Below are 22,674 nucleotides of genomic sequence, written 5' to 3'. Positions count from 1 at the left end.
TTGAAAACTGAACCAGAATGTTCAATGCTTATTGTAGTTCGTGTTTAGTACTTATATTGACGTTCGCGATTCGCGAATTATATAAAAATCAACAATCTCCATGACGTAATCAATATTATTTCAAATATCACGTGTATATTCCTGGTAACACGTGATAAGGTTGTCAAGCCCTAACGGTCCACACCACACCACCAACACTCTCCTGATCACCAGTTTCCACTTTTTTTTCATAATTGATGCACCTGTTGACGAAATTCACGGATTTATATAAAGTGACAAGTTTCCCAATTTCTAAAATTTCAATTGAATTTGATTTATCCTACACCACAATTGATAACTCAATTAAATATTTTATAACACAATGCCAAAATTAATTCTTTTACGTCACGGTCAATCCGAATGGAATGAAAAAAACTTATTCACTGGTTGGGTTGATGTTTCATTATCTGATGTTGGTAGAAAAGAAGCTAAAAGAGCTGGTGAATTATTAAAAGAATCTGGTATTAAACCAGACATCTTATTCACTTCAAGATTAACCAGAGCTATTCAAACCGCTAACATTGCCTTAGAACATGCTGGTTACTCATACATTGATGTTGAAAGATCATGGAGATTAAATGAACGTCATTATGGTGCTTTACAAGGTAAAGATAAAGCTCAAACTTTAGAACAATACGGTCCAGAACAATTCCAAACTTGGAGAAGATCTTTTGATGTTCCTCCACCAGTTATTGAAGATGATTCTGAATTTTCTCAAGCTAATGATGAACGTTATGCTTTAATTGATCCAGCTGTTTTACCAAAAACTGAATCATTAGCTTTAGTTATTGATAGATTTTTACCATTCTGGCAAGATGTTATTGCTAAGCAATTATTAGAAGGTAAAACTGTTATCATTGCTGCTCATGGTAACTCTTTAAGAGGTTTAGTTAAACATTTAGATAACATTTCTGATTCTGAAATTGCTGGTTTAAACATCCCAACTGGTATTCCATTAGTTTATGAATTAGATGCTCAATTAAAACCAACTAAACCATCTTACTACTTGGATCCAGAAGCTGCTGCTGCCGGTGCCGCTGCTGTTGCTAACCAAGGTAAAAAATAAGTCTGTTGAACATGACTTGTTTAGTTTACGCTTTAATGTATTACAATTGATTTGATTTGATAGCTTTGTAGTTTTATACCTAGGTTTAATGGATACGTTTATGTCTTGTCTAGAACTAGGAAGAAAATCTCGGGAATCGGACGTGTTCGGACAAATGAAATTTTATTCTCATATAGAGTTGATCAAGTACTACAACTTTTTAAATTAAATCTATAATAACCGGTTATCTATAACAAACTAAATAATATATATAACAAAAGTAATGGCCATTCATCTCAGAGAACATAACTGAAATGATTTATTTGTACAAAAGTAAGAAATGAACAAAGAATAAACAATAGATCATGATGATCAAAGAATTGAAATATAAACATCACACTGCATTTTAAATCAATTTATAAGCAGTTGATTGAGCATCAGCTGTACCATTTGAAGTACCATTTGATAATGAAACTGTTGAGTTCAAACCTGGTTGAGTTGAATTATAACCATTTGTTGAATTAAATTCACCAGTTGGAATACCATTTGGAATTGATCCAGTTGATGATGATGATGAACCACTAACAGTAACAGTGTGATATTCAGTTTCAGTAACAATTTCTGGAGCTGGTAATGATAAAACTGATAAAGCAAAAGTTGAAACAGTGAAGATTGTTGAGAATTGCATATTGTCTAGTAATTTATTGAACTGATTTGATATAGTTTGAACTTGGATATAACTTGATTAAATATAACTTGAACTTTGTTTGAAGGGAATGGATACTAGTTGGAAGTATTACTTGATAAAAGAATGAATTCCTTAATTGTTTAATATTCTATTATATCAAATTCAACAAGACTTATCAAAAAGAAGGGATTTAATGGTTCTTATATAGTTTTTTTTTCAACATATATCTAGTGTACCCCTTGACCCCTTGATTCGATCAAATTCTTTACCATAAAGAGTAAAACTAGATTGAAAACTTTTTAATTTAAGGTACATAGTTTATGTTTAATTCAATCTTACGTCTACTTGAATTGTTATGACGTTCATCTAAACCTAAAAGTTTATTATCCAAGTAGGACCTCTTCCAGATTTGACCTAAACTTTAACTACGTGTATACTTAACCTTAATACTAGAACAAAATCTTGTAAGGACACCATATACTATAAAACTTTTCAATTCTAGATCATGGTTTTGATAGGAGTACTATATAGCTTTCATACTAATAAAGTTTGAACATTGACACATATGCAACAAATTTGCTGAAAACGTTTTTTTGCTATAGCTCCATAACCCATTTGACATATACGGTAACCTCTTGGATTACTTGAACAGGAAATGAAATTGATCTTTTCATGGTATCCCGGTATCCCTTTTCCAAAAGAAAGTTTATGAATCATAGAGATAAAGTATTATAATCAACCGTTTAATGTATAACAGTTAAAATTGGTTGAGTGGCTATGAAGTTATAAAGTATGGTATACGGTATAACGGTATGTATCATACCTGGGGTTACATGAAAAGAATTTTCATAACCCGAGATATACATTTCTAGAACTGATAAAGATATACTTTTAACATAAGATTAAACGGTTAGTGTGTCAAGACGTTATATATCAAATGTATGGAGTTCTAAATACCGTTAGTGATTATATAGCTATTGAATATGACGTATATATGTGATAATCAAGGGTTTATGGAAGTTTTAAGGATCTAGACTATAATTTTGTTTGACATTCATGGTGGAATAGCTAAGACTCTAAGACAGATGATCGTTTAAAGATCAACATTAATTGATAACATGAAGTTCTAGACTTTTATATTAATATATCTTATGAACTAGGATCATGGTGAATATTGATGACTACATTTGTTTTCGACATCAACTGCAAAATAAACTTAACTTGTACACATCAATATTAAAAAACACAATAATTAAAAATAAAATTAATCTATAATTCATTCACACAGCCAAGAACAAAACTAAAACTCACATCTTCTCTTAATCTCCCACTTCTATTAAATTTAATTTTAGCAATTAAATTAATCTTTTGAATCTAAAACTTGCTTAACAGGTTCAGGATCATTAATATATAACCCATGTTCTTGAATATATCTAATAACACTATTTGGTAATAAATATTGAACAGACATTCCTCTTCTTATAAATAATCTCACTTTTGTTGAACTAATATCATTATAAATTAATTGTTTGATGACAAGAACATTTCTTCTATGTTCATACATTATATCATGAGATAACAGGAAAGATCTAACATCACTACCAGTTCTTTCCACAATTAAACAACCATAACGACCTAAAATATGATTTAAATCATCATCAGCCCATACATTTGGTTCACCCATACTTTCAATTAAATCACCTCCAGCTAATAACATTATTTTAACACCTCTCTTGGTACCATCAGAAGTTAATATACCACCTCTTTTAATATTTATTTCTTCATTAAAATGATCAAGAACTTTTGCAGTTCTTGTATATGTAGGTTGTAAAGATTCCCATGCATCAACCATTAACCAACTACTTGTTCTTTCACAAGCTAATTCACACATTCTAACTCTATGATATGATGAAGCTAAACCTCTTTTTTTATAATTATCACTAACAGGACTATAATAACCTCCAACAACTTCAAATCTTGTTTGTTCTCTTATAGCATCTAATGCCATTTCAAACATTCTTAAATGTAAATAAGTAATTGGTGAAAAAGAACCACAAGCAACTATAACTAATGGATGTTTATTTGGATTTTTCAATTTTGGAATTAATCTATGAGTTGGGAATTCATAACTTTCTAATTTTTTAGCTTGTCTTACAACACCATGAGGAACTTCTTCTAAATCAGCAGTTTGATAAGATTGAATTCCATCCAAGATACTTAGGTTGTTGTTATCATCTTTTGATTCGTCTAGGGTAAACTTATCAATATGATCATCTTCTTCAGATGAAGAATTTTCTGCACTTGATAAAGGTTGAAATTCAGCAGGTATTCTTGGAATTGAAGATCTTGGAGTATTTGTATCACTTAAATTTGGAGATTGAACAATAGAAGAAGCTTGACTTGTTGTTGTAGATTGATGATGAGATTTATGATGATGATGACTATTATGTTTATGTTGACGAGGTTTAATTGGAGCATCAATTTTATTTGGATAATCAGCTAATACATAAGGTTGAATTGGAGCAGCTTTTGGGATTTGAGATGAAGGGGCTAATGGTGGGTCATTTGCAGGTTTAGCAGAAGGTGGTCTGAAATCAGGAGCTCTTGTTGGATCCATTTTGATATTATTATTGTTATATGATGATAATTGTTGTTGATATTATTGAATTAATTGTTGGGCGGTTATACTATTTTTGTCTTAACCAATATACTTTTCATAAATATTGAAAAACCTTATCAAGATATAATTATAATTGGAATTTGAAATTGTAATAAATAATAACTGATATTAATATCTCAATGTTTTACCTTGATTATGAGTGCCAAATATCACCTTTCTCTGGTTTAAGTATACTATAATCCTTTACTTCAATTTGTATCTGTTGATGGTTTTCATGATCGATTACTCAGTTGATGTTGAATAATCACAGCATCTGAGTTCCGACCACAAGTGACTTTTTCTTCAGTTTTAAAGTGCGCGCTTAGCCCGGTCGGAACTGTTTCACCCATAAATTTTTGTTTTTTCCCATGTAATTTAAAGATCGGAGTGCGCGCGGTTTTTCAATATTCAGTGCTTTTTCAGTTGTATAATGTATTAATTGTGGAGATGTTTACTTCTAAGGGATTGTTTAAGCGAGTGGAGTGGACCCTTTATATTAATGGGTGTAATTTTATACTTATGTGGCTTATTCTTTTATAAGTATCACTGATCAATGTTTAAAATATGAAACATAATTTACCACCACAGTCATGTGATCAGGACTTCAGAAATGATTACGTAATGTGACAGGTACTATTTATAATATTCTAATTCGCGAATTTGTTCTTTTGGTATTTTGATTTTCGGTTGTTTGTCTTTGATCTTTGGTAATAGCGGTATCTAAAATTCTAAATTCTATATGGACAAGATTGGGAAAATATTGAATACTTTTTGAAAGCTTCAGTCTATTATTAGAATATGAATATTGATGAAAAGATAAGGTATGTTGTGGTATTAATGATTAATATCTAAAGTTCTATGGTTACTAATATGCCAATATAGAATTACAAAACAAAAATATCCATTCTTGAGAGATTTAAAAGTTGCTGTACTTAAAAATGAATATAATGATCAATGTGAACATTTTTCAAGAAGTTTCCTATGGAAGGTATGTGAATAATCATATATGCACTGGAACATATAACTAACAACTATGAAAGACTGTTTGTCTGAATTCATATAAAGTTGAATTTGTGGAGAATGAATTACAACCAATACCCACAACTCCTACACCAATTAAAGAAGAAGATGAGGACCCATCACATTTAAAACAAGATTTATTGAAAAAATCAGTCACTATAGATCCATTATCAACTGGTTATAATAGTAGTGAAGATGTTGATTCTATATTAGATGTTATTAAAATGGATGTTGATAGATTAATTATTGATTCAATTTTCCAAAATGAAGATATAAAACAAGATATTTTAACAATTTTATATAATTATAATAATTTTACCCCCTACAAGCAAGGTTTCCATGAAATTTGCGGATTAATTTATTTAGAACTTTATAAAGATGATCCTCAGAATCCACAGATAAAAATTGAAACTTTTAATATTTTTACAAGTTTAATGCTAAGTGTTGTACCCAATTTTTATATTGAAGATAATTTAATTGGTTGGTGTATTTCCATTTTCAACAAATATTTAAAATTAATTGATGATTCATTATATGATTTTTTAATAAAGACACATAAAATTGAAAGTCAAATTTGGTTAATTAGATGGGTAAGATTATTATTTTTAAGAGAATTAGGTATGCAAAACACAATTAAAATTTTGGATAAATTTATTTGTTTTGATTATGATTTATGTAAATTAATTCCATTTGTTATTATAATTCAATTATTAAAAATTAAATTAAATTTAGCAGAATGTGAAGATAATGGAGAAGTTTTATCATTATTATTACATTATCCTCATACCCAAATGACAAATGAAGATGTTAAAAATTTAATTGATCAAAGTATAAAATTATTTAAATCTCCTGAATCTGAATTATCTAAACTAGGGGTTCAATTAAATAAAGATATAAATAAAGGTATAAATTGGGATAAAGTTAAAGATATGGATAGATTAAAGATGGAATTACGTCTGCAGAAAAAAGTTCGTGGATTATTAGGTCGTAAGAAGTGAAAACATATACATTAGCATTAGAATCATTATAGAATCATTATATATAGTCATATATATTACATTATATCATATATAGTTTAGTGTAGTCAAGGTCCAATGATGATTTAAATTCTCATAAATAGTTATGCATGAAAATCACACAATCATTAATCCCCGAGTATAAAACAAGACCTTTAATTGAACCCTGGAAGCTTTAATCAACACAACACTTTAATATATACTAACTCATTATAATGTACTCTACCATCACACTTCAAATCCAATAATAACCCACCAATCCTCTTACTCTTTATCAATCTTTCCATAGTGATTAATTTAAAGTATGTCTAGCACAACCTGGTTCGCGACACACCATACATTAAAATCAAATGACATCTTCTTTAAAAAACCAAAAATCCAGAAATCAAGAAATTCAATAAAAATATAAAAACAATGCAACCAGTGTTAAAAAACTGACCCTTTAATTAAATCAGATATATTCAATATTTAAAAGGGGTATTAGTTACATTATCACAGTGCTATCATTATCAAGGTCTATATCACAGGCTCAATACAGCGGTTATATCAATTTGCTAATTATCATTCTCTGGTAATCCCCATATTCAATTAAAGGGACAATACAGCATAGTACATCAACAAAAGATAGAAATATTGAAAGAAGTCATAAGTAACTCATCTTAGAGTTTCAAATTCACTTGCTAGTTACAAGCTCAATTCCACAATCATCATGGTTGATAAGCTCCCTGAAGAAGGTGTGGATCAAGGTGTTTCCAATGGTGAGATTGATTGGTTTTTACGAGATGATCGAATGTCAAAATATAAACCAAATATCAACACCAATAATCAACAACAACAAAATCAACAAAATAATAAACCAAACCATCATGATCATAAATTAGAACATAATTTACATGCACATCTTATCAAAGATCAATCACCATCAGATTCAAGAGAAAATCTTCATGTATTAAGTAGGTCAAAATCATTATCTGAAGTTGATAATCCAATTGAAAAGAAAAAAGGTGGATTTTTCAGAAATTTATTCTCTAGGAAATCAAATTCAAAAGATAAATTGAATCAGATTGGTAACTCACAAAACAATAGTAATTCAGATGTTAGTATTGCACCAAATGATACTACTACCACAACTACAACTACAACAAATCAATCAATATCAAATGAATTAAACTCAAAGAGAAATATAACAAGATCAAGATCTTTATCTCAATCATCATCAAATGGTATTATTGACCCTAAATTAGAGGAATTTTTAAAATATTATAAATCTAAAGGTATTGATAAATTACATCAAGATTTAGAAAGATCATCAAGAAGACCATCAACTTCATCAATTAGTTCACCACCTTCTACAACTCATCAAAACAAGAGAAGATCTGTTGATTGTTTAGGTAGACCTATCCCTGCACATCCTGATATTTCTTCTTTACCACCTGCAATTATTTATGATTCAAAATTTGAAACTTCATTACCACAATCTTCAACAACAAATATTGGACAATCTTCAACTTCTTCCAAGATTGGTGGATTTTTACGTCGTCATCATCAAAGTAATAGTGAACAAAGTATAAGTAGGACTAATTCAATTTCTTCATCAAATGATAATAATAATAAATTATCAAAATCAAAACAATGTAAATCACAATTATCAGAACAAACACCAATAACAATACCAGGTTTAGAAAATTTACCAAATTTAAAAAGAGTTGCATTTGATGTACCAGTTTTCATGAATGATCCACCTCAACAAATTCCATCAAGATCTCCAAGGAAAGGTGAAGTTGAAATATTAAAAGATGGTAGTATAGTGATTCATAAATTAACTGCAGCTGAACGTAAACAATTGTTAAATAATCCTGGTGGTGGGATTGTTGTTGGTGGTTCTGGTCATTTGAAAATAATTTCACCAACTGAAAGGAAAGAAGAAAGTGAAAAAGCAAGAAAAAACATTGAACCTGTTATAAAAGAAGAAGATCATGAAAATGAAGAAGAAGAAGATAATGAGAAAGCTGCTCAAAAACATTCTATTAGTGTTAATGCTTCTGCTGCTGCTGCCGAAGCTAGAGCAAAAGCTGCACCAAATGAATTGAAAAGAATTATTACAAATAATGAAGATGAAGTTCAAGTTAGTACTGATGCTTCCAAAATTAATATTGATAAACCAATGATTCGTAAAAACAAGAGTTCTGCTTCTTTATTATCAACTGATAAAAATTCTGAACAAATTGAAGATGATATTAATGAAGATGAAGATGAAAATTCAATTAATTCTAAAGAATCTTCAAAAGTTCCATTGGATGTTTTATATACAAGATGTTGTCATTTAAGAGAAATTCTACCAATCCCTGCAACATTAAAACAAATCACACCAGGTAGTACTGATCCAATTTCATTACTGCAATTAAGAAATCCAAAACCTTCACTTGTTGAAGTTTTAACATTTTCAGATTTTGTATCAGTAGCACCAATATTATGTATTTCATTAGATGGTGTTGCATTATCATCAGAAATGTTTAGAATTATATTAAGTTCTTTATTACATAAAAAGGAATTAGAAAAATTAACTTTAAGAAATACCCCCATAGATGAAATGGGTTGGAAATTATTATGTTGGTTCTTATCTAAAAATCATACATTATCAAGATTAGACCTTACACAATGTCCAAATATATCAACTAATGTTCAAAAACCTTCCAAAGCACAATCGAATATCATAAGAATGGAATGTTCAATGAATGATAGATCTGATATGAATTGGAATTTATTAAATGCTGCATTAATGTCAAGAAAAGGTATTGAAGAATTAGTTATTAGTGGTGCCAAGATGAGTAATGAAGAATGTAAGAATTTATTTGAAATGGGTATTTCAATTAAAACAAGTAGAATTGGACTTGCTTTTAATGATTTAACTAAAGAACAATGTGATATTATTGCAGAAAATGTTAATTTACAAAATGTTATTGGAATTGATTTAGCTTTTAATGATTTAAATGGGAAATTAGGTGGGTTTAATAAAAGAGTTTCAACAGATGATGTTTCTGATTCAAATTTAAAATTTTTATCATTAAATTCAACAAATTTACAAAATGATAATGGAGAATTAGATGAATTAATTTCAACTTTTGCTAAATTTAAAGACTTGAGATATATTGATTTATCAAATAATGAAAAAATTTTCCCAGATTTATTAACAAGTTTAACTGAAAATTTACCATTATATCCAAAATTAGCAAGATTACACTTGGATAATAATAAATTAAAACCAGAAAACATTGTTGCCCTAGCTGAACTGATTCCATTTTGTAAATCATTAACATATTTTTCATTAATTGGGAATCATCTTGATTCAGTTGCTGCAAGTGCATTAACAAATGCTCTCAAAATTTCAAAATCTTTAATTACATTAGATTTAAATTATGATGAAATTGCACCAAAATTTAAAGAAACTATTGGTTTATACACCGTGCGTAATATGCAACATCAAATTTATGGGAAACAATCTGATCCAAAAGAATTACAAGGTTTACAAGAAGAATTATCTCATTTATTATTATCAGATGGTGGGAATCCAGATCCAAAATTAATTGAAAGTTTCTTTACAAAAGCTGTTAAATTTAGAGATAGAATTCATGAAACTATTGATGAATTATTTAAATTAAGAATTTCAGGGAAATTAAGTACTGATGGTAAAGAAACTTTAATTAGATTTTGTTTTATTGATGCATCAATTGAAAAAGGTTTATCATTATTAGGTAAAAAATCTGCTAAATATGGTGTTGATACAACTAAATATTTAGTTCCACCAATGATGAAAAGAACAGGTAGTGCAGTGATTAATGAATCTCCATATCTTTCAGAACATAATCATAATGAATTGTTACCATTTGGTGTTACTAATACTGGACAAGCTGGTGAAATTCATGTTGATGCTGAAGAAATTAAAGATGAACAAAGAGCAAGAGCTAAAGATAGTAATAAATTAAAAGAAGAAGCTTCATTTTTAAAATTAAATCATTATATTAAAAATAAAATGGAAGAAAATAATGTTAAACCAAATATTGATGATATTCAAGATATAAGTGGTGAAAAATTTAGAGAGATTTTATTACAAACTAATGATTTAAATAATGTTGTTGAAGTTTTAGATTCAATTAAAAAAGAAGGAATTCCATTAGAAAAAATTTATGAAAGAAAAGATAATAATTCTTCATCAGCAGATAATCATTCACCTCCATTATTTATGGAAACTTTAAGAAATACTAAATCTAATTTATCAGATAGGAAAACAATTGTTTCAGATGATGAAGCAGATTCTGGAAGTGATGCTGATAGTTTTGTATCTGATGATGAAAAAGATGGTGATATTAATCAAGCATATGATAAGATTTTGGATCATTTAGAAAGAGTAAGGACAAACAATTAATTTACAAATATAATATATAGAAGAAGCGTCGTTATTTATGATTTTATGTAAACGAAGTTGGAATTACAAATGAAATGAAATGAATTAAATTAATTATTAATGAGAACTAAAACAAAACCACTTCTATGACGTAGAAAAAATAACAAATTGAAAATGACTATCTATAGTGTAATAGTATAATAATACATAAATGCATGGGATGATGAGTTGCAGACCTGGTGTCATGAACCGTTTGATCAAGTTGAGGATTCATTGATAAATTTAATAATGACTTTAGTTAAATCGACACCATCATGCCTAACTTCCTCTAATCTTTTCTTAGCATTTTCATAATATTCATCACTAACTTGACCTCTATTATGGATCTTATCTAAAGTATCAGCAGCACAATCTTGAATAAATTCAGGATGACCTTGGAAACTTAATACTTTCCCTTTTTTGTAAAGACCTTGAGTTTCAGTATCTTTACTACTACCAATATTTTTATAACCTTCTGGGACATTTTTAACAATATCTTGATGAAGTTCTAAAATTTCAAAATCTTTTGATCTAACATCACCAAATAATTCTTGAACTTCAGGATCTTGATTAATAGAAATATTAGTAACACCAAGTTCCCAACCTTTTTCATTTCTACCAACTTCAGCACCTAATGCTCTACCAATAATTTGATGACCAAAACAAATACCAATAACTGGAACAGAACTTGGTAAAACAACATTTTGTAAATAATCACGTAATTTTAAAATCCATTCATCATTTGCAAAAGCATCAGATCTTGAACCTGTAATCCAAATGGCTTTTATATTTTGGAATTCTTCATCAGTTGGGAATTGAGATTTGATTATATCATAACCTTTAATATCATCTTCAAAACCAGCAGAGTGTAAAACAGCACGACTTTGATCGTAAAAACTACCAAATTTTTCAATATATGGTTCAGCGTAATCAGTAATGAAAATAGCGACGTGTGACATGAGATTGATTTGTAAGTGTTTTAAAACGATTGTGAGGCTGAAAAGCTTAAGTTTATAGATCTAAGAGATGAGATAAGGACGTTGAAAAAAAAATTATTTCATCTTTTCCACACTTTATATAAATTTATAATATCGTAAATGGAGTTCGAAATTGACAATGCTTTTAGGAAAATTACGGATCAGTCTATAGGGTTGTAAGACACCTTCAAGTACATTTAAGCATAATATGGCGTACTTATTTCTACCAACTGCCGATAACTGAAGTACTTTCCACGGCTTTATGTGCAACTCGCGCTATTACTTTCAGATAACTGAAGGAAAAACAAAATCAACACCGGGTAAATTTGAAAAAAAACGGCCGCGAATCTTGAAATATCCGGGATTTGTATTATGTAATCTATATTGGATTATATAATCTGATTTTGATTTTGATGACATAAGCATTTCAGAAAATTCAAAAACATTATATAGAGATCAAATTAGGAAAACATCAACAACAACATTAAAAATAAGCCATTGAATCACAACAACATTAGTTAAAGATGTCTAATAGTGAGTATCTCAATTGTTATGTTTTTCTTGGGGATCTATACTAACGTGTTCTATAGCTGGCGGATCATTATTTGGGCAAACAAGTGATAGTGGAAAAGGTTCATTATTTGGATCAACACCAAGTAAACCAAGTACTGGTGGATTTAGTTTCGGTGCTCCAGCTGGTGGTGCAAGTTCTGGATTTTCATTTGGTCAAAAACCTGCTGAAAACAAATCAGCTGCTCCTGCATTTGGCGCTCCAAGTACAGACAATAAACCAGCTTTTAGCTTTGGTGGTGCTTCAACAGATAATAAACCAGCTTTTAGTTTTGGTGCTGCCGCTTCCAAACCAGAAGAAAAAAAAGATGATAAACCAACATTAGGTGGTGGCTTCTCTTTTGGATCAACTGCTGCTAAAACTGATGATAAACCAGCATTTTCATTTGGTGGTTCAACTACAACTACAAATGCTAATGATAAACCTGCTGGAGGTTTATTCGGTGCTCCAAAGACTGATGATAAACCTGCTTTTTCATTTGGTGGTTCTACTACAACTACAAATACTAATGATAAACCTGCTGGAGGTTTATTTGGTGCCCCAAAGACTGATGATAAACCTGCTTTTTCATTTGGTGCTGCTGCTTCAAAACCTGCAGAAAGTAAACCTGCTTTTTCTTTAGGTGGAACTCAATCAAATAATAATGTTAATGCTTCTACAGATGATAAAAAGGAAAACAAACCAGCTTTTTCATTTGGTGGTGCTAATGCCTCTAGTGATAAACCTGCTGGTGGTTTCTCATTTGGTGCTCCAAAAGCTGAAGAGAAAAAAGATGATAAACCAGCTGGTGGCTTTTCATTTGGTGCTCCAAAAACTGAAGAAAAGAAGGATAATAAACCTGCTGGTGGATTTTCATTTGGTGCTGCTAAACCAGAAGAAAAGAAAGATGATAAGCCAGCTGGTGGATTTTCATTTGGTGCTACAAAAACTGAAGAAAAGAAAGATGATAAACCTGCATTTTCATTTGGTGCTACTAAACCTGAAGAAAAAAAAGATGATAAACCAGCCGGTGGGTTTTCATTCGGTGCTGCTAAAACTGAAGAAAAAAAAGATGAAAAAACTGATGATAAAAAATCTGTTACATTTACAAATAGTGTGATAGATCGTGATGAAAAGAAAGAAAATGCTAAAACTGTTGAACCTAAACCTGTATCATTAAACAACAAAACATTAGAAGATGTCATCACAAAATGGACAAATCAATTGTCAAACTCATCTGCATCATTTGAAACATATTCTAAAAAAGTTAATGAATGGGATCGTGTATTAGTTGATGGTGGTGAAAAAATAAGTCAATTATATACAGATACCGTTGCAGCTGAGAAGACACAAAGTCAAATTGATCAAGCTTTATTATATATTGAAAGACAACAAGATGAATTAGAAAATTTCCTTGATAATTATGAAGTTAAAGCAAATAATTTATTATCTGATGTATTAGCATCAGGTTCACAATCTAGGGATTCTTCAGTTATTACAAATGATCAAAAAAGAGAACAAGCATATCGTACAGCTGAATTACTTGATGATAATTTAAGTTTCTTGGGTACAAACTTGTCATCATTAATAACAGAAATAAATGATGTTAGTGATTCTTTCAATAAAACAAATGGTCTAAATGGCTCTTCTGATACTAAAAAGGAAGATGATAGCTCTTTGGATCAAATCGTTAAATTATTGAATACTCACTTAGACTCATTGAAATGGGTTGAAAAGAATTCTGATGATTTGAAGGCAAAGATTGACAAATTCAAAGATTTAAGTCTATAATGTTGATTAGTTACTTAAATCTTAATTGGAAATTAATATATATAATAAATTGAGGAATTAATTCACTACATGTGGTAACGTCTTTTGTAAATTTGGATCGTAACTTTTTATTTATATCTTTCTATTATACAAGTTTTGAAAATTAAAATGCGGCATCTTCACCGTCAAATCCTGTGAGTGTGCTCAAAAGGACAAATAAATTAACTAATTCTTTTAAACCAGATGTTTCACCACTTGTCTTGTAAACTTCATGGTCTGATTTAGATTCTGCTAAAACATCTCTTTTCAATACACCAACAATCAATCTTCTGAAATGTAACAAAAGTTTATGAACCTGTTGAATAACCGGTTTGTTTTCTGAGCTAGTACTTAATAAAATAGCTGCAACTAATTGGAAAGTTGGAACTAATAACTCAAACAAAGAAACACCATTACTTGAATCATTGAAAGTTAAAGGTGTATCCAAGTTCAAATTGACTCTAACAAATGTAGATGTTTGAACAGTAGCTTCATCAAAGACTAATTCTAAACCAAGATCTGGATCAATTAATAAAAATGAACATGATTTAATAGTTTGAAATATTTCACCTTGTAATAATTGTTGTGCACCATGTCTAGTTTCAGCAACACGAATCAAGAAACTTAACGTTGCTTTGAAAGCTGTAAGTTCATAAAGTAATGAATCTAATGTAATTTTATTTTCGTGAGACAAAGTTAATGTTTCATCTGTTCTTTTAATTGATTTGACTAATAACAATAATAAATTGTTTTTAACAAGAGTATTCAAGACAAAATTCAATTGATTAATATTGGATAATTGGAATAATGATTCTAGTAACAATAGACCAGTGATTCTAGTAGCGCCTTCACCACCAATAGCATCGTTACAGATAACAGTAATCAATCTTTCACTAGATAATTTGATTGATTTTAAAATTTCTTTAGCAACCACTTGTTGTTCTAATACCCATGTTAGGTATTTATTAGCTAAGACATATAAATCTGAACGTAAAGACAAAGTTGACATTGGACTCAAAATACCATTAATACAAGCTCTGAACAATGGATATAATCTTTCATAGCCATCCAACACATTGGAATCATCTTTTCCTATTATTTGTCTATCTTTATGATACAAATCATATAATGAAACACATAAGAAGACTAATTCTTCAGCATATAAAACATCTGATTCAACATAATCATTAATTTTTGGAATGACAGTTTGGAAAACTTCTAAAATGAAATTTGATCTTTGAACTGGGTCTAATTTACCATCAGTCACTGCAACTTGAATCAATTGAACCCATGAGTGTAAAGCTGAAAGTTGGTATGCTTTAAATTTCAAATGTGCTAAATAATTGGTGAATCTACCTTTGATCAATTTTCTTTCAGATTCAGCATCAGCTTGATCACTCTTTATGGTTTTTGGAATTTTAACAAGTGATTGTGAAGATCTTGAATCTGCTCTTTTCAATTCCAGTTTGAGTTCATTAACTGCATTGTATTTTGATTCCTCATCATCATCAGTATGATATGTTCCTTGAGTCCATGATTGAACTAAGCTCAGATCTAATAATGAATCAATATCTTTCAAGTCAAAAATACTATCATTTGAATTCAATGATAATGGAATTTTGTTTAAATTTATATTAAGATCAACATCTTTGAAGAATAATAATTCTTCTGGAAGGTTTGAAACTTCTGATAAGTTGAATTCAAGTATATCTAAGAATGCCAAAACTTTTGGTGGTCCAACATAGCCTGCTTCTCCACTGATCAACTTGGTAATATATGATGATGTTTTAGAAATGGAGCCTTCAACTGATGTTCTATGAAGTTCCAAACTTAAATATTGTAGCACAAGACTTCTTTGGTTTAAAAATGATAATAAAGCACCAATTCCTGGGCCTGAACTGAAATTATTTTGGGTATCAGAACCATCAAATCTGGTATTTGACCATAAAGTGTTCAAATCAACCTTTGGTGTATTCAAGAGTTTAGTCAACAAATCATAATTAGAAATGTATTCTAAAATCAAAGATGATGTAGCTGAATTGCGACATAATTTCAATAAAATTTCTAAAACACTTGCTGCAAGTCTAATTGGTGCGTAATCTATGTTGTAATTTGAAACTGTGAGTAAACTTGACTCTAAAATGTAAAGTAAAGTCTTTAACACAGATGTCTTTGATGCAATCAATGTATCTGTTTCAGAATCACCAAGTGTGATACTGTTCTTCAAGTCAAACCCTAATAAGAAATGGGATATGGTATATGACTTGGATGATAATGATAAATTTGAGTTGATGAAGTTCAAGATCTGTATCTTTAGTTTCAGATCGATCTCATCAGTGATTTCAGCTTCTAATTGATCGATAAAAGCATGTTTAATTCTGGTAGATTCATCAATACTTTCCAAAACAGTCAATAATCTGTTTTTACCAATCAAAGAGCCACTGGTATTTGAAGAACCAAATTGTGATGATTTGGAGAATCTTGAAAGTAATCTGATTGATTTATCAGCAATACTTAAATGTGTTGAGCCAACGTATAATGAAATGTGAGCAATCAAAGGTAAATTAAATAAAATGGCATCATAGAATGAGCGAATACCATGGGTTCCAAAATTTCCTGGAATATAATAAGTTGTAGATTTCAAAATTAATGGTAGTAGCTCATCTGTATATGTGACCTCTAAATCTAAAACTTTTTCAAGGATTATTAAAGCTTGATCCACAAGTTTGACTTGTTCTTCATTTTCTAATTTATCACTCAATTGATCGATACCTGTAGAAGCTATTTCAAACAGCACTTTATGAACCTTTTCTTGAAACAAGAAGTTCAATGCAATTGGAGCAGGGTTTGCCTGAACAAAAGTTGGGAAGTCAGCAGTTTCAACAACAGCATTCAAATCAGCACCTGCAGGGAATGAATTTAAAATTAAGCTTGGATCAAAAGAATTCAAACAGTATTCAATCATTTTCAAAATTGGAACCTGTAAGCTCATCTTTTCTGAAAAAAACAAAGCAGGTGAATGGTAGAAAACATCAGTTAATAAAAATTCAATGTATGGAGCTATACCTTGCTTTCTGTATGATGATCCCAAATTGACAGGAAATGGGAGTTCATATGTTCCAAACTTATTTGATGGTTTTAATAAAGCTTCAAGAAGGTCAATAAATCCAACAACGTCTGGGAATGTAATTAATAAATTTCTGAAAGAGTCCCTTAAAGGTGTTGAAGCTTGTGAAAATAACCAAAGATCTAATCTTTCCCAAATAAATGATTTTCTAGCTTTATTGCTTGAAACTAAAGATGATAAAAGTTTTAAAGCAGCACCAACTAATGGTGTATCTAATCTAATAAAATTGAAAATGCAGTTCAAGACGGATTCATCAAATAGCTCTTTCACAACATCATTATTTGAAGCAACTTGATAGATCAATGTGAAAAATGATGAGGTTGATAAGATAATTTCCTCACTTAAATCATTATCATCACCATTTTGTTCAAATTTGATGATTTTCTCAATATATGCATTCAATTGAGTGAAAATTAAAGACCATGGTGTCTTTTCTGAGCTAGCAATGAAATGATAAACATGATTAGCGTTTGAGCTCCCTGATGCCAATGCCGATATCATGACACAAAATGTTGACTTCATTAGTAAATCATCAACTTTTGAAGCCCATTCAATAAAACCATATGCATTTGATTCACGATCTTCCCAGAATGTTGAAATAAGATCTTCTCTGTTGGAATATAGATAAAATACAGAAAGGTAAAATCTTTCTAAATCAGCTTTTTTGGATATATCATCTAATAATGAGTCTTCGCCTGATAAAAGTGAATCTTCTTCGGCATCTTTGATTTTGATTAATAAGAAAGCAGCATCTGAAATGAAACTTTGAACAAAATCATGTAAAACTGAAGTCAACAGAGTCTTGATATTATCTGAAACTTTGACATTTTTGGTAATGACATATACTGTTGAAGTAGAATCCAAGTTTGAAGATCTTAATTTTTTGGTTTCTTCTTCATTAATATCCAAAACTCTCTTCGGTACTAATCTTGGGAGATATTGTTCTAATAATGCTCTTAAATCATAAAAAAGTTCAAATGCATTGTCTGTTGTTTCAGCAGTTATGATCAAAAGTTGTTCAATAGCACCAATATGAGCAGCAATAGTCATTGGTGATTCAATGGCAATTTCGAAATCAAATTGTTCAACTCTCTTTGAATTTTGTTTACACCAATCAATGAAATATGTTAAGAACACAAGGATAATCAACAATTTGGCTGGAACTTTATAAATTTGATCTTTATTATGCAAATCTTTCAATAAATGACTATGTAATTCTTTGACCTCTTCTTCTTTTAAATTATTCAATTTGGAGACATAAAACAATAAAGCTGGAACTAAATGTAAGATAAATAAATCATCGACATCAAATGTAGCAACAAAATCATAAAATTTGATAAAATTGGCTTTTGATAATAATCCATGTGAAGCCAACCCGTATAATATTTCACCTAAAGCTTCATGTTCTTTATTTAAGAAATTTCTTCTAAATGCTACTCTTTGCTGGAGATCATTTGAGTTATATTGACCTAAGATTCTTGCTCTTTGAACAGATTGAGATATACTATCTAATTCTTCATGAATTTCTTTAAATGAATTGAGTAATGAAGTAACAAATGATTCAGAAAATAATAAGTCAGAAAGTGTCTTATCACCAGCGTTGAAAATATATGAAACGACTGACAATATATGTTGTTTTCTTAAGTAATATGAAGCTTTTGCATTATCGATCAAATCGGCACCTAATTCAGTTGATGTTTGGATCAATTCAGCGGCAATTAGCTCATCAATATTTAGCTCATCTGCAACTGTAGCAGCTGCAATCTTGAATTCATCATTAACCTCATATTCCACACCTTCTATAGTGATTTTACCCTTTTCTAATGTTTGTCTACTTGTTTGATTTTTCTTGGGTATGATTGTTAGATCATTAAGATCCTGTTTCAATTCTTTCAAAAGATTCAAATCCACACCACCTTGCTCAATGGAGCGATACAAGGTAACAAAAGATGAAACTGACCAGTGTTTAGCCATATTCAACAATTATGGATTCAGCTTTCTTAGTTTTCTTTGGAATTTGAATGCGATTGTTTACTTTCTTGATCCAATTCCTATGTTTTGTTTACAGATTTTTTTCTTTAGAGCTTCAGCGCCAGAAAAAAAAAACATAGTGGAGCTTATGTAATTTGGTGAGCGCAGCACCCTAGTTAAGAATTTACTACTATACACAAATATTTTGAATTTATCATCTATTAAAATCTATTCAATTCTATTTAAATCTATTAAAATTTATTTATTGGCTTTTGATCTATTCAATGCTGTTCTGAGCTTCACCAGGTTCGCAATGGTCTTGTTGACATCGGCTTTCAACCCGTTAGCTTCGGCGACTTTGACAATAAATCCATTAATGTATTCGATTTCAGTATCTCTATCATTTAAAGTATCTTGTCTCATTGATGAAGAGTTGTTGGCATTCCACTCAGTACCACATACCACAACATAGTCTAATAAATCCTTTTTATTTAAAATCTTTTCAGTATTTGGATTCTTTCTTAATAATGGATTGGTTGCAACTAAAACATCAATAGCTTCACTGATGATATCGTTGAAAAGATCTCTCAAGTTATCAGCAGACTTCAATTCACCATTAATACAGTTAACAATAGCAGTTACCGGGTTGATACATGCGTTAACAGCAAACTTTTTGATTTGAATCAATAACAATCCACTATAGCTCAAAGTTGTAGTTGCTAATCCTTCAGCATCTTCAAGATTCTTAATGAACTCTGGTTTATCATACCTTTCTTCCTCTGTTATAGAAGTGTCTCTTGGGAATTTAGCCAATTTCAAATCACCAAACCCAGCATGGGAAAACACATATTCATCACCGGTATTTGATTCAATAAACCCACCATGAGAAATAACACCCTGGTATATATTTGGTCTTTGATTAACATCTGGCCATACATTTTCGTATAGTTGATCAGCAACACCTAATCCATTTTGGATAAGTAAAATATTTGAAGTTGGTTTCAAATATGGTAAGTAATCTTTTAAGGCTGCTTCAGTTTGGTATGTCTTGGTGGTGATGATTAAATTTTCTATGGTTTCATTGATCTCATTAGCTGAAGCTGCTGGAAATTGGTAGGCAGCTTTCTCCACTGGAGATTTGAATAATCTTTGAACATGAACAGTGGATTTGTTGACATTTTTGAAATGTTCAACTTTAGCTGTATTTCTTAACAATAGTGTTATACTAGGACCGTTTGGTAACTTTGAAAGTTCTGAAGCTACCAAAACACCCATACTACCTGCACCCAAAACATGAACGGAATGTGCTCTTGTCATCTTTAATAGTCTTCTATGTCTTCTATAAAACAAGTAGCCTTGAAAAGTTTTGTAATATAGAGAAAGAAAGTTATGGGTCATAATCTTTATCCATTTTTCGAAATCTTACTTTCTGATTGATTATACGGGTTCAAATCCCGTTAGCGGTTTCGCCACGCCTATCCAATTTAAAACCTTCATATTTTAAATTTATAGATCTTTGGCCTTTTTATCAAAGAATCTAAGTCAATATATTTGGTTTCAATTCAATCGTTGAGCGGTTTTCCTACTTTTCATGCTATTATACCCATAAACCGAATTTATATTATATTATGAAGTGAAAGTATCTATACATTTTAGTAGGTGATTTCACCTCTGAAAGCAACTGAACCTTGTCTAACTTCTCTAGCACTGACTTGTAAAGTACCTTCTTTATTTATGTTCAAAGTAACTTCAACTTTTGAACCTTCATGGATGTCACGGACAGCTAAGTCAGCTAATTTAGTACCTGGTAAGAAATGTTTTTCTCTGACAACTTCTGGTTCGTCATCTGAGTAATCATCTTCATCATCTTCATCTTTTGCTGCTGGTTCTAAAACAGTTTCTTTGACTTTTTGGTCACCTTCGTAAACTGAAACTAAAACATCACCTTTTGGAGCATCTAATTGGATTGAACGACGGATTGGGTATGTGGTTTCTTGTTTCAAGATTGGGACAAATTCACCGGCAGCGTTAACAATACCAATGGCTTTTGAAATATGTTGAGTGTTAACAATGACTGGTGATAAACTTTCTTTAATTTCTTCTTCATCAAAGTTTTCTAATAAAGTAGCTTGTAAAGCAGCACCACGAGCAACTAATTCATCTGGGTTTGAAGCTTTAGTATCTAATGATGGAGCAACAACAACAGTTGATTCTGGGAAAATGAATTGAATGTTTGAAGCTAATTTTGGAGTAAATGAAACACCACCAGCTAAAAGAACTTCATCAATATCTAATGTGTCCAAGTTAGCTTTTTTAACCAAGTTTTCAACGAAACCAGTCAATTGACTTAAAACGTTACGAGCAACTAATTCGAAACGTAATCTGTTAATAGTTGAGTGGTAATCAATACCATCAGCTAATGATTCAATTGAAATGGTAGCTGATTGAACATTTGATAAAGTTTTTCTAGCTAAGATAGCAGCATCTTTTAATTTAGCTAATGAACGAGCAGTTTTTCTTGGATCAACTTTATATTTCTTTTCGAATTCTTTAGCAATGAATTCAGCTAAAGCATCATCTAATTTGTCACCACCTAATTCATAATCATGAGCAGTAGCTAAAGTGGTTAAGATACCACCACGAACTGAAATAACAGCAGCATCTGTTCTGATACCACCAATATCAGCGACAACGTAGGTTTTATCTTGTTCTAAACGGTCTTCAACTGAAGCATGAGCTAATAAAGCAGCACTTGGTTCACTTATTATTTGTAAAACTTTTAAACCAGCAGCATCACCAGCTTTAACTAAAGCAGCTTTTTGTTCTTCTGTGAAATCGGTTGAAACAGCGACAACAGCACCAGTGATTTCGGTACCTAAGTAATCAGCAGCAGCAGCTTTTAACTTACCTAAATGTCTAACAGTAGCTTCTTCAGCTGAAACGGTTTCAGTTCTTTCTTCACCAGCTTCATTTGATTTGGTAACTTGGAAACCAATTTGACCGTTCAAGTCAATAGCATGGGAAGCACGTTCAGTGACGGTTGGGTCAACTTTTGAGAATGATTGACCAACATAATCACGGAAGTTGATGATAGTGTTTTTTGGGTTTCTGATCAATTGAGCTAAAGCTTGACCACCATGATATTCATCTTCGCCAACGTAGGCTAAAGCTGATGGGATGGCACGTTCACCATCTGGGTTAGCAATAACTTCAACACCTTTACCATCTTGGGCTGGGGCAGCGATTGAGGAGGTAGTATTACCGAATGAGACACCAATAACAGTCATTTTGTAGTCTTGAGATTCTATAATAGGTAGTATAACTCTTTCAAA

The 22,674-nt window shown here is 30.6% G+C and overlaps 10 protein-coding genes across 10 annotated transcripts; 4 read left to right on the top strand and 6 right to left on the bottom strand.

The window, feature by feature from the left end:
* Positions 1 to 361: 361 nt before the first annotated feature.
* GPM1 (phosphoglycerate mutase GPM1) lies at positions 362 to 1,105 on the top strand (the record flags this gene model as incomplete). Its single annotated transcript, XM_011274600.1, has 1 exon — positions 362 to 1,105. One exon carries the CDS (start codon positions 362 to 364, stop codon positions 1,103 to 1,105), a length of 744 nt encoding a protein of 247 aa, XP_011272902.1.
* Positions 1,106 to 1,490: 385 nt separating this feature from the next.
* Positions 1,491 to 1,772, bottom strand: BN7_4842 (uncharacterized protein; the record flags this gene model as incomplete). The annotated part of the gene is made up of 1 exon (XM_011274599.1): positions 1,491 to 1,772. The coding sequence occupies one exon, from the start codon at positions 1,770 to 1,772 to the stop codon at positions 1,491 to 1,493; it is 282 nt and encodes a 93-aa protein (XP_011272901.1).
* A 1,360-nt stretch (positions 1,773 to 3,132) lies between these two features.
* BN7_4841 (nicotinamide/nicotinic acid mononucleotide adenylyltransferase) lies at positions 3,133 to 4,389 on the bottom strand (the record flags this gene model as incomplete). Its single annotated transcript, XM_011274598.1, has 1 exon — positions 3,133 to 4,389. One exon carries the CDS (start codon positions 4,387 to 4,389, stop codon positions 3,133 to 3,135), a length of 1,257 nt encoding a protein of 418 aa, XP_011272900.1.
* A 606-nt stretch (positions 4,390 to 4,995) lies between these two features.
* GYP6 (GTPase-activating protein GYP6) lies at positions 4,996 to 6,449 on the top strand (the record flags this gene model as incomplete). The annotated part of the gene is made up of 2 exons (XM_011274597.1): positions 4,996 to 5,049; positions 5,472 to 6,449. The coding sequence occupies 2 exons, from the start codon at positions 4,996 to 4,998 to the stop codon at positions 6,447 to 6,449; spliced, it is 1,032 nt and encodes a 343-aa protein (XP_011272899.1).
* A 727-nt stretch (positions 6,450 to 7,176) lies between these two features.
* On the top strand, positions 7,177 to 10,890 carry MHP1 (Mhp1p; the record flags this gene model as incomplete). Its single annotated transcript, XM_011274596.1, has 1 exon — positions 7,177 to 10,890. One exon carries the CDS (start codon positions 7,177 to 7,179, stop codon positions 10,888 to 10,890), a length of 3,714 nt encoding a protein of 1,237 aa, XP_011272898.1.
* Positions 10,891 to 11,126: 236 nt separating this feature from the next.
* Positions 11,127 to 11,867, bottom strand: BN7_4838 (putative amidotransferase; the record flags this gene model as incomplete). The annotated part of the gene is made up of 1 exon (XM_011274595.1): positions 11,127 to 11,867. The coding sequence occupies one exon, from the start codon at positions 11,865 to 11,867 to the stop codon at positions 11,127 to 11,129; it is 741 nt and encodes a 246-aa protein (XP_011272897.1).
* Positions 11,868 to 12,409: 542 nt separating this feature from the next.
* NSP1 (FG-nucleoporin NSP1) lies at positions 12,410 to 14,226 on the top strand (the record flags this gene model as incomplete). Its single annotated transcript, XM_011274594.1, has 2 exons — positions 12,410 to 12,423; positions 12,543 to 14,226. 2 exons carry the CDS (start codon positions 12,410 to 12,412, stop codon positions 14,224 to 14,226), a joined length of 1,698 nt encoding a protein of 565 aa, XP_011272896.1.
* A 142-nt stretch (positions 14,227 to 14,368) lies between these two features.
* On the bottom strand, positions 14,369 to 19,345 carry NUP192 (Nup192p; the record flags this gene model as incomplete). Its single annotated transcript, XM_011274593.1, has 1 exon — positions 14,369 to 19,345. One exon carries the CDS (start codon positions 19,343 to 19,345, stop codon positions 14,369 to 14,371), a length of 4,977 nt encoding a protein of 1,658 aa, XP_011272895.1.
* Positions 19,346 to 19,600: 255 nt separating this feature from the next.
* On the bottom strand, positions 19,601 to 20,659 carry PAN5 (2-dehydropantoate 2-reductase PAN5; the record flags this gene model as incomplete). Its single annotated transcript, XM_011274592.1, has 1 exon — positions 19,601 to 20,659. One exon carries the CDS (start codon positions 20,657 to 20,659, stop codon positions 19,601 to 19,603), a length of 1,059 nt encoding a protein of 352 aa, XP_011272894.1.
* Positions 20,660 to 20,994: 335 nt separating this feature from the next.
* SSZ1 (ribosome-associated complex protein SSZ1) lies at positions 20,995 to 22,629 on the bottom strand (the record flags this gene model as incomplete). The annotated part of the gene is made up of 1 exon (XM_011274591.1): positions 20,995 to 22,629. One exon carries the CDS (start codon positions 22,627 to 22,629, stop codon positions 20,995 to 20,997), a length of 1,635 nt encoding a protein of 544 aa, XP_011272893.1.
* Between the last annotated feature and the right edge of the window lie 45 nt (positions 22,630 to 22,674).

The sequence above is a fragment of the Wickerhamomyces ciferrii genome, contig 00186 (assembly GCF_000313485.1).
Source record: "Wickerhamomyces ciferrii WGS project CAIF00000000 data, strain NRRL Y-1031 F-60-10, contig 00186, whole genome shotgun sequence".
In the NCBI taxonomy this organism is placed as follows: domain Eukaryota; kingdom Fungi; phylum Ascomycota; class Saccharomycetes; order Phaffomycetales; family Wickerhamomycetaceae; genus Hansenula; species Hansenula ciferrii.
This window is presented reverse-complemented; position numbering and strand designations above follow the sequence as displayed.